Source organism: Pimephales promelas, chromosome 4 (assembly GCF_988280905.1).
Source record: "Pimephales promelas chromosome 4, fPimPro1.hap1.1, whole genome shotgun sequence".
NCBI lineage: Eukaryota > Metazoa > Chordata > Actinopteri > Cypriniformes > Leuciscidae > Pimephales > Pimephales promelas.
Window position 1 is genome coordinate 13,600,314 of NC_142772.1, and position 11,163 is coordinate 13,611,476.

At 42.2% G+C, this 11,163-nt stretch overlaps 2 protein-coding genes across 2 annotated transcripts; one reads left to right on the forward strand and one right to left on the reverse strand.

The window, feature by feature from the left end:
- Positions 1–1,578: 1,578 nt before the first annotated feature.
- LOC148981649 (uncharacterized) lies at positions 1,579–10,786 on the reverse strand. The gene is made up of 2 exons (XM_089129726.1): positions 10,402–10,786; positions 1,579–1,808 (listed from the first exon to the last, which is right to left on the reverse strand). The coding sequence occupies exons 1-2, from the start codon at positions 10,784–10,786 to the stop codon at positions 1,579–1,581; spliced, it is 615 nt and encodes a 204-aa protein (XP_088985852.1).
- On the forward strand, positions 3,039–6,172 carry LOC148981650 (uncharacterized). Its single transcript, XM_089129725.1, has 2 exons — positions 3,039–4,349; positions 4,540–6,172. Exons 1-2 carry the CDS (start codon positions 4,247–4,249, stop codon positions 4,794–4,796), a joined length of 360 nt encoding a protein of 119 aa, XP_088985851.1. The 5' UTR covers positions 3,039–4,246; the 3' UTR covers positions 4,797–6,172.
- Positions 10,787–11,163: the final 377 nt, after the last annotated feature.

Consider the following 11,163-nt stretch of genomic DNA (forward strand, 5'->3'; position numbering starts at 1 on the left):
GGGTCGGGGCACGCACAACAATAACTTTGGCTAGCGAAAACACTGGTTATCCTCTGGTTTACCGATTTTTGTCGACTTTCATAGGGATAGTGAGGGCGGGGGACGGATCGGGTCACTATGAATCTGGGGGGGACATGTCCCCCCCGTCCCCAATGCTATCTGTGCCCCTCACAACAGGTGGCTTACTTTAGCATGAGAGACTCATTGGGCAGATTCAGGCTTTCAATATGAGAGACTCAATGGACAGGTGCTGGTTCTTATTTAGGACAGGGAAGTCAAACAGCAATGCATAAACATTTCACAAGTCGTCTTCAAGTCAATAGTATGTACGTACTCACAGCAGGTGGCTGACTTCAGCATGAAAGACTCAGTGGGCAGATTCAGGCTTTCAATATGAGAGACTCAATGGACAGGTGCTGGTTCTTATTTAGGACAGGGAAGTCAAACAGCAGTGCATAAACATTTCACCAGTCATCTTCAAGTCAATAGTATGTACGTACTCACAGCAGGTGGCTGACTTCAGCATAAAAGACTCGGTGGGCAGATTCAGGCTTTCAATATGAGAGACTCAATGGACAGGTGCTGGTTCTTATTTAGAACAGGGAAGTCAAAAAGCAGTGCATAAACATTTCACAAGTCATCTTCAAGTCAACAGTATGTACGTACTCACAGCAGGTGGCTGACTTCAGCATAAAAGACTCGGTGGGCAGATTCAGGCTTTCAATATGAGAGACTCAATGAACCAATGCTGGTTCTTATTTAGGACAGGGAAGTCAAACAGCAGTGCATAAACATCTCACGACTCCTCTTCGCACTGGATGGACCGGAGGCACAATCCTGCACAGTGCATACTCAGCACACAGTAAGGGGTTAATTCTGGAATAGGACGGCTGGGGGCACGAACAGACACAACAATCCTCACCCCAGTGCAAACATCAATCGCTTCAAATAATCATATGTGATCACTCCACACTAGTCACTTCACACTAGGCACTGCAACTCACACCACTCGCAGTGAATAAGATCTCCACTCGTGATCCCGGCCAGCTCCCTCCTCTCGTGCCGATGGAACAGCGTGTCCACACTGTATGGAGAGTATACTACGCACACACCACTGCCATAAAAAGGTTTCCACAATATCAAACAGAAGACCTCAATAGGCAATCTCAGAATGCACAAAGATCCAGGGCAAATTCACTGGTTGTTTATATATGCTGTGAGACCTGAGTCAGATAATGAGGATCTCCAATGGCACTTAACTGTTACTGCTGTCTCTCCTTCTCCATCCGGGTTGAACTGCTGTTTTCAGGCTCCTTCCTTGCCGTGGATTCCTCTGTCCCCTGCCGCTCCTCCTCTTCACCCGAACATCCGCTTTTATGATCCCCCTCGTGAACGCGATGATTCAATCTCCGCCCATCTCACAGCTGCCGCTCGTTTCTCCTTTGCGGAATCCAGCAGAACTGTTTTTCATGGGGCAACCGGTGGGGTGTTACATTAAATTAGCTCCCCATGGAAACAACACCGCGTTCATGGTTCCGCCCTTCGTCACCTGGTGACATCCTCCCCCACCAGTCCGTTCTAGTCCCTAGAACCAGGTCCCGAGACCCAGTCCCCATACCTCTCCGGGGGTTGTCCTCGGTTTTCCCGTTGAGATCGTCTCAGAGGGGAGGCAGGACCTACCCCCCTTGGCTCAATAGTTGGAGCTCTCGTAACAACTGCCCAGCCTACTAAGGGTGGCTGGGGTGCCACCAGGTCGGAGGGAGCCTCCACCAAAGGTTTTGGATAGTTCGGGCAGGGGCGGATTATGCCTCGTTTCCACTGAGCGGTACGGTACAGTTCGGTACGGTACGCAATTATTTGCGTTTCCACTGTTAAAAGTTGTGAATGGTACCAAAAGCCGAACCGTACCGTACCACTTTTTTGGGTACCCTTTCGTTGGGGTACCTAGCACAGTGAAAGGGTACTAAAAGGTGGAGCTAGACTCACTGCAGAACGGTGATTGGTTGACAGAGAATTGTCACTTGCGCGTGCTACAAGGGGAAAGTCAACAACACAAGAGGCGCCATTTTTAAAACACCGCTGCAAAATAATGTCGTCGCGAAGCTTAACATTACCGTGGTCGACCCAGGAGGTGCAGACCTTCCTGGGTATCATCGGTGAAGAAAGGGTCCAAAGGGAACTCGATGGCATGGTGAGAAACGAAAAGGTTTTTCAGCATGTTTCTGAAAGGATGGCTGCCGAGGGTTTCCAGCGGACGTCCGAGCAGTGCCGAATTAAAAGCAAGAAACTGCGGAGTGACTACCGTAAGGTGAAAGACCACAACAGCCGGAGTGGTGTTCACAGAAAAAAATGGAAGTGGTTAGATATGATGGACGCAATCTACGGACACAGACCGGCGAGTTTGGGAAGAGAAGGAGGCATCGATACGGCGAACGCTTTGCTGGAGTCGATGATTGAGCCTGCCGGTAAGTTCTTATAACTTTTACTTGTGGAGATGTATACAACGGTAGCGGGAAAGCGTGCAATGCACAACATTTGAGCAAACCTGTTGTTTGTTTTTTAGTCAGCCAGTGTGGTACCAACAAATAATTTGCAAGCTAGCAAAACGCTACTTTATTAGCCAGTGGTGAACGGCGTAACTTTACGTACGTCCAGGAATCATAAAACTATTTAACTACCATTTATTATACTACTCAAGATATTCAACTAAATAGTCAAGTCACCTTTATTTATATAATGCTTTTTACAATACAGATTGTATCAAAGCAGCTTCACAGTGATAACATGAAATATAACACAGAACATAGCCTAAATAAAATATAAATTAAAGAAAGATGGGTATAATGATAGAGCTTATGTAATGAAATATCAGAGTGAGATGGGAAAAATGTCCACATTCAATGGGCTTAAAGTTTAAAATTATTGTACTTTTTACCCCACAACATTGTTGTACTTTTTAAGCCTTTTATAACAATACAGAAATGTCCTGGGGTAAAAAAAAAAAACAATATTATGCTTTGGAATGTAGTGCAGTAAAAGTTACTCTGATAAAATTATAGATACTTAAAAAAAAATACTTATGTATGTAACCCCTCACACCCGGGTCCTACTCGCCCCGCTCCGAGCGGGCCTCGAACCCGGGTCTCCGGCGTGAGAGTCGGGCGCGCTAACAAGGAGGCTAAAGACTGCAGCCTCTAGCCTTTGTCGCGAGAGCGCCTATTGAGATCGGGGAGTGAGGTTTACTTGCACAGCAACTACTAGCTGGCCTCCGTTACACTCACCCCCCTAAACCTCACTCTCATCCGGGTCACGGCACCAAAGATGTAACCCTCTTCGTCTGTGTGCTCCCCTAAATGTCTCTGCGTTGTGTTTAAATGGTGTTGAATGAGGAGGACACAAATATCGTGGTCATCACGGTAGCAGCTTTATTTTGGGCTCTCTTATTCTGCATCAGCCAGTACGCAGCACACAACAACATCTTTCCACAAGGAAATAGAACTGTTAGTAAACAATATTAAAAAATAAAAATGCATACAAAACTATAAAATAAAACAGCACAGCCTTAGCTGCAGTTATATTAGCAATCAAATCACGGGGATTCTCAAAGATTGGGAAAAAATAACTTTCCCCATATGACAATTAAACGTCAAATGTCACATACATCCAAAATACAAAGAACAAAACCCAAAATACTCAGACAGATGATAATCACCATACAATACACAGAAAAATATACCCCACCACATGGAATTTACAACTCATTAAATAATATCAGAAATATAAAACCATCCATCACAAATAACTGCACATATATGTTAGTTGACATCTTTAACAGTTATATATTTTCTAAAATGACATGGATGGCCAATATAATTCAAGAAATTAAATAGATGTGGCAGAGAACACCAAAAAAACCCTCCTTACCTTTCCACAAGGAAATAGAACTGAATTAAAAACAGCTCCACCCATGTGAAGAAGGCCTAACTCACACAGTGAAACACTCATAGAACACAGCTCCCCCCTAAGGCTGGGAGAAACATTTTACATCATTCCTACATGTACATTGACAAAGTAAAAATGCTTTGTTGTCTACTGCAGTAAATTGACTTCCCACTCAATCCGACTACGTTGTATGTTCTCTATTCATCTCAAACAGTATTGTTGCAGTTTGTGCAATTAGCATGACTTGTGTAACTTTTCAGTTGAGGATCCTAGCTGTCAGGAGGAAATAGAGGCACTTGATGAGATGTCCACTCTTGAAAGCTCAAGTTCGCCTGCCAGGACATCAACACCGACACCACCACCAGAATCTGCTCCATCAACTTCGAGTGAACGACGTATAACCATCGGTAAGATATAAACACCAGAGTGAAAATTTACACACTGATTATTACAGTATTATACAGATCATTTACAGTATAATCTGGACATTGTTTTGTAGTACTGTAGATATGTCCCCCTTTATATTGGTTGACTCAAATTACAAGGATAAAAATGCCTCACTAAACAACCAGCATTCCTGTCTTTTTTGCGTTCCAGGCAAGAGGAAAGGGGGGCAACAGGAAGTTGTTGCGGCCCTGGTTGAGATGCAGGCAGCTGATGAGAGGCAGCAGGAGTGGCTGGAGAGGATGGAGGACCGTCGTGACCGGCGCTTTGAATTGATGCTGGAGGACGCCCGTGAGGCAAGGCGGCATGAGGCTGAAATAACTCGGCAACAAATGGAGCAAGCTTCAATCAGGAAGCTTCAATCAGGCCTTCCTCGGCACACTCAGTCAGCTGGTGCAGGCGTTGAGTAGTCGCCGTGACCCTGTGCCATGATCCAGCCACTGGTGCTTTTCACACAGCACTTTACTCTTGTTTACTTTGTTTGCACTTGTTTACTTTTTGTTTGCACACGTTTACTTTTTGTTTGCACTTGTTTACACATGTTTTCTTCTATTATTGTTGCACAGCACATTGTACTCAAATTAAAGTACTTTTCATAACCTTATGTGTCTTGGGCAGTAGCGGTTCTAGGCACGGGCGAACCGGGCAGTCGCCCGGGGCGGCATTTCTTCATGTCACATGGGGGGCGGCACGAGCAGTTAAAAAAATCCTCTGTGCCTTGAAGGTTTTCTATTTTTTTTACCATTTCGATTCAATTATTGGCAATGGCGCCCCTAATTGCTGAGAAGGTGCCGTGCACAGAAGCGATGTCAAGGGGGTCTCTTCTTGATTAGTTTACGTATCGCGTCTTTTGCGCGCTCGAGGTCGTTATTTCAAATAGGCGATTAGGCGCACGGGAAGCGCTCATTATGCGCTCGCGGGAGGCGCGCTCATAAACTTTTCAGTATGGGAGTGCTCGTGCACCCAAACACTTGGGTGTTTTTTCTCTTCTCCATAAAAAAATCTTTTAGCAGAGCTTCAGCAAGCGTTTTTCTGTGGTGGAAATACATTAGCTACTAAAACTTGTTTTTCATTGTGGAGAGCCCAGTGCATGGTTGTATAACAACGACAGCCATGGGCAAATCGGTCCGAATTTTACTATTAATAATAAAAGATAAGCTACTGTGCATTATAAATGTCAGGAATGTATCTTTATTGACTCATTCTTTTTATAGAGATGATTGAATGCTGAAATATGAGGTATATATTTTTATAAAATCTCTTTTTGTGTTAACCTTTTTTAAGTTTAGTAGGTAAGATAAAAGACACTCCTTTAAAACAAATCTTTAATGTTATTAACTTGGTGAATTGATTGTGTATTAGGCTTTTTGTGTATGTGATCATGTTGGTCACTATATTCATGAAATGAAAATAATTTACATAATGATCAACTTTGTCTTTTTACAGTAGCCTATATGCAAAGTACAATTTTCTATTTTCTAACATTCTAACATTTTAAGAGTGACATAGGGCTACAAAAGCTATTTTAGGTCTATAACAGTTTGGATAGTGTTTAATATGAGAGCTGTTCAAAATTATTTAAGAGATAAGAGATAAGTATTGTGTTACTAAATAAGTATCTCTCAGACCATTTTACTTTTAAAAACTCCATTTCGTGACAAATATTGTTTAACAAGCCATAACTAAAAGTGTGCCATGCATATAATTTAAGGCAATAACCAATGCGCTAATGGTTACTTCCTCCCTTTAATTTAATTTAGATTAAACTAGCAAAATAACTGGATTCTATTAACTGTGTTTTTCAAATGAACGGTATGTGATTTTATTGTTGGGTTGTTGTTGTTTTGTTTGTTTGTTTTTTTTATTTATTTTTTTTTGGGGGGGGGGGGGGGGGGGGGGCACTCGAAGGGGGTCTCGCCCTGGGTGTAATTCAGAGTAGAACTGCCACTGGTCTTGGGGGTCTTTCAGGAGCAAAACACTGCTATAAATTTGTCATTTTATTAACGTTCCTGTCATCTGGCGTCAACGACACCCTTTGTTAATGATAATGTTGATTTGGGAGATTATGCTTGCCTTGATCATCATGGGATCACCGGTAATCCCAATTTATGGTTGTTCAAAATGCATTAGCCTACTTGTAAAAACCCACACTCTTACTTGATCTGGACAAACTCAGCATCATAATAAAGGTTTACGTCTTCAGCTTTGATATTTGACTACTGTTTATGATTAAACTGGTTTGCAGTGATATTAATTTCTTGATTTATGCTAGCACTGCAAAATAATTAATCTGTAACGTTCGTTATTTTGAATAGAAATCATCACTCATAAAACATTTATTCTCATCTTCTCCGGTTTATTTGTGTTCAAATACATGCTATATACAGCCACCTGCCAGGGCTTATTAGTCCAGTAGTCCGCATATTTGTAGAAATGATTAATAAGTATCACATGCTAGTAAAATAATTCGTCATCAAGAATAACATTTCTATTCATTTTCCACTGAATTGGCTTTATGCCCAGCTGCACTACTTCCTGAACTTCAGCCCTGAATGCACGATTGAAATATGATGTGTTTAGTTGTGTGATTTCCGTGCGATTTGGGGTTTTCATACGAATAACAATTTTTTTACAGGATGCAAGTGCTAGGTAAGGCTAGCCAATAGCTTCATCTAAAATGCCAAATATAACATATTTCAAAATCTTTTCATGACTTGAAACCATTTTAATCCACGACCGGAATATGATACAAATACTCGATGTTGTAAAGTGAACTTTGAATAAAAGTATAATATTAAATTGTTAAATTGTAATTAATTAAATTGTGTCATGTAGCTTAAGGCTACTTGTTGTGCTATGCACCTGCTTGTATTTCATACAATATTTTTTAAAAAATATTTTGCATTTGAAGTTCCAAGAATAGTTTTTTATTGTTTGTTTTTTCTTACTGGACTTAATATAATAGGTGGATTATTCATGTAGGGTGGGATTCAGAGAGGTTTCGATGGCCAAGCCATAATGCCAGAATAAAGGCTGTAATGGCTCAATTCAAACAAAAGAATAAGGATAAAAGAATTAATGAAGATAATTCTCATACCGACAAAGGTGTGAATGTTTGGTCGATTTAAATGAAAACAACACGAATGGGGCCAATTCTCCTCGCCATACATTATTCAGAGACTGTAAATGGGTGTTTACAGGGCAATAAAATATTTGATAAGATTCGTATAGCCTTCTCTAAAACTTCCCCAAAGTCACATGGTGTCAAATTAGGCTTTATGAAATGCATAATTTTAGAGATGTCATCCTCAGATTTGAAATAAGGCATGAACACAGTTGTGGCTACAATTGAGTTGTGGTTATAAGTTGCTATCCTTTTATACATTTAATAAATATGTTCTTAATATTTGTTGTTTTTGGTTTTATGCTTGAGCTTATATATCTTAATATTAATAACAGTCAATTTTGAGTCTTGAAATGTAAACTCAAGTGTTGGCTTACTAAATATATGTTGTTTGTGTCTATTCAGAATTCATACCTTTTTATTTTGTGTATGTCATGTATGCATCACTTCCCAAAATTGGGGCTGAAATTAAGGGGTTAAATACAAAATAGTTGGTAATGTGTTACTTTACAATAGCTAATCTTCAAATATTTCACTCTGTACTCAAAATTGATTTTAAAATTAACCCATTGCAAACAAAACATGAATTCATTTTTCTACATGGGTATTGCAGAGAGAAATAAGTTCTTTCTTTTACAAAATATGAAGAGGCAGGGTAAATGTAAAATCAATTTATTTGGGTCCATAAAGTCAATCAAAACATGTGAAAAAACAAGCATTTACACAGGTGCGCCTTTGATAAGTGTACAACAGATTTAACTGTTCAAAAACCGCATCAGTCCCTCACGTACATCCCCGCCCTCCTCCTCTACACCTTGTGCCAGTGGCACCACAGGCTCTGCAGCAACAGCTGTATCCCATTCGTGCTGGTAATCCTCTCCATGTCTTTCACAAAGATTGTGCAGAGCACAACAAGTCAACACCATGGATTTTACCAGTTCAATGTCACTGTCATTCCTCTTCAAAAGGCACCGCCACCTCCCTTTGAGTCTTCCAAAAGCATTTTCAACACCACCCGAGCCCTGCACACTTTCTTGTTGAAGGTCAGTTGTTCTGCTGTCAGCCGTCCATTGTCAGGGAATGGTTTTAGTAGCCAATTCTGCAAAGGATAGGCAGAGTCTCCTAGCACATAATAGCCAGCATTCACCCCACTGATGTTCCTGGTGCAAGCTGGGTAAAGGCTTCCACGCTCGACTAACTCCCACAATGTGGACAGTCTCAGAACCCGAGCATCATGCATACTTCCAGCCATTCCTGCATATACATTCCAAAATAGTCCTTTCCCGTCAACTACTCCTTGCAGGATGATGGAATGCCAGCCTTTTCTGTTGAAGTAATCGCAGTGGTACTCCTTTGGGGCTATTATGGGTATGTGTGACCCATCAATGGCACCCACACACTGCGGAAGCCCAAACCGGTTCTCAAAATAGGCTGCCATCTCTTTAAGCTTCTGCCGGTCAGGAAAACATAATTGTTCTGGAACTAACAATGTGCAAGTGGCCATGCAGAACTCCTGGATGCACCGACACACTGTTGTTTTGCTGACTCCAAAAAGATGGCCAATACTTCTGTAGTCGCTGTTGGTTGCCAGCTTCCATAGTGCTATGGCAACTCTTTTCTTAAGAGGAATACACACTCTGAAGTTTGTGTCCTGCTTCTCCATTTCTGGATGCACCATCGCACAAAGGGACAGAAATGTTTCTTCAGACATCCTGAAGTTTTGCACCCACTGTGTGTGTGTGTGAATCCTGGAACGATCACATCCCACCAGTCAGTTGAGCGGCTGAAAGTCCAAATGGTTGGTCTGCAGCGCCGATTTTGCATCAGATTGATTATCTAGAAAAACACATAAAGCAAACAAAATGTTAATACAATGTAGCAGTGATGGTGGGTGTGTTCATGTCCTTTAATTATTAGTGCAACTATCATAGGCCAGGTCAAACAATACATAAAGTATTGGGGAAATTACAACATTGAAAGTGTTACCTTGGACAAAATAAATATACATTGTATACAATATCCAATATCCTGCAACAGTGAAAAGCACTGTGGTGTCATTGACGCACAAAGAAAAAATAGCTTGCAGATATAACTATTTTCGGAAAAATTACATTATCAGTCATTAACCACAACTAGTATTGCACTTGTAATAATATAGATTTCTTACAGATTCATGAGAGATTTATGATTTTAAGATGTAACCTTCACAATGATTAGTAATATAATGTAGTTAATATAATGTAGTTTACTGTTGTCACAGTTTAAAGGCCAATATAGGCTTGGTTTCGCAGGCAGGGCTTATTGTACTTATTTGTTCGTACTGGAGGGTTAACGTTACTTGATTTATAAGAATATTGCCTAGTTAACGGATTACAGTACATGAAACGAAATACATTGTAACGTTAGTCGACATACAATGACATCGACATAAAAAAAAAACATTTAGCTCAAGCTTACCCTCCTGCGCCGTCGTTTTTGTCTTGCCTTGTCTTGACTTGCGCGGTTGTCTGCCTCGTCCCAGCTCCTTAACATTTCCCGAATTCCCCTGTATTTTTCGGCTGTGTTTTTCCTTGCAGCCTGCAGCCTTTGTTCAAACAACGCTTGTCTCCTGCTTGTGACAAACAGCCACATGCCGAGAAGCAAGAACAAGATCTGCTGTATGTCCTCCATTGTTGTTTGCGGTTTCAGCTTTCTTCGTCGCGCGTGAATGAAGTCAAGCGACTTTCCGTCATCCACCACGCCCATCAAGTGACGTTGTCACAACTTTCCGACATACACCACGCCTATCAAGAAGGGTACTGCTGGCAGTAGAAACGCGAGCCCCGATCATGGTTTAGCGACCCGACCCGAACCGTACCGTACTGAACCGTACCGTACCACTCAGTGGAAACGAGGCATTAGATTCCGATGTATGACCCGCTCTGGGCCCGACTTCCCCTCTGGACGGATGGTGTACACCGGCTGGTCGAGACGTTGCTGGCGTTGCACCACATAAGGCTGAGCCTCCCACCAGTCGCTCAGCTTGCCCTTTCCTTGGCGCCGATTGTCCCGCACCAAAACTCTCTCCCCGGGCAACAGCGGGGCCTCTCGTGATGTCCGGTCATATAAACGCTTATTCTTAGCAGCAGCTGTGTTTATTTTCTTAGTGACCTCTTCGTATGCTGAATGAAGTCGCTGATGGTGCTTGCCGGCCCAATCAGTCAGGCTCATAACTTCTCCTGCCGCTGCCGTCCCAAGCAGCAAATCCGTGGGCAAGCGTACATGTCTCCCAAACATCAAGTACGTTTTTGCGTACCCAGTAGTACTGTGCACACTATTGTTATAAGCCTGAACCAGAGCGGGAAGATTATCCACCCAGTTACTCTGACGGTCTGTGTCCAGTGTTCCCAATAAGCCCAACAGGGTCTGGTTGAACCGCTCACATCCCCCGTTTCCCTGAGGGTGGTACGGCGTGGTGTGGGTCTTCTTACACCCATAGAGCTGGCACAGTTTCTGAATAACCTTAGATTCAAAGTTCGGCCCTTGATCCGAATGAAGGGTCTCCGGGCACCCAAATGGCTGGAATACTGTCTTCCACAAGGCATTTGCGGTGGTGACGGCAGTCTGGTCCAAAGTTGGAATGGCCCAAGCGTATTTTGTAAACAGGTCAGTTA

Bases quoted from the DNA above. Each gene is read 5' to 3' on its own strand.
- LOC148981650 (XM_089129725.1), top strand. From the start codon at position 4,247: ATGTCCACTCTTGAAAGCTCAAGTTCGCCTGCCAGGACATCAACACCG. The intron at 4,350-4,539 runs GTAAGATATAAA...TTTGCGTTCCAG, and splicing joins TGAACGACGTATAACCATCG to GCAAGAGGAAAGGGGGGCAA.
- LOC148981649 (XM_089129726.1), bottom strand. From the start codon at position 10,786: ATGTTTGGGAGACATGTACGCTTGCCCACGGATTTGCTGCTTGGGACG. The intron at 1,809-10,401 runs GTTTCCACTGAG...AGTGGAAACGAG, and splicing joins ACATCGGAATCTAATGCCTC to GCATAATCCGCCCCTGCCCG.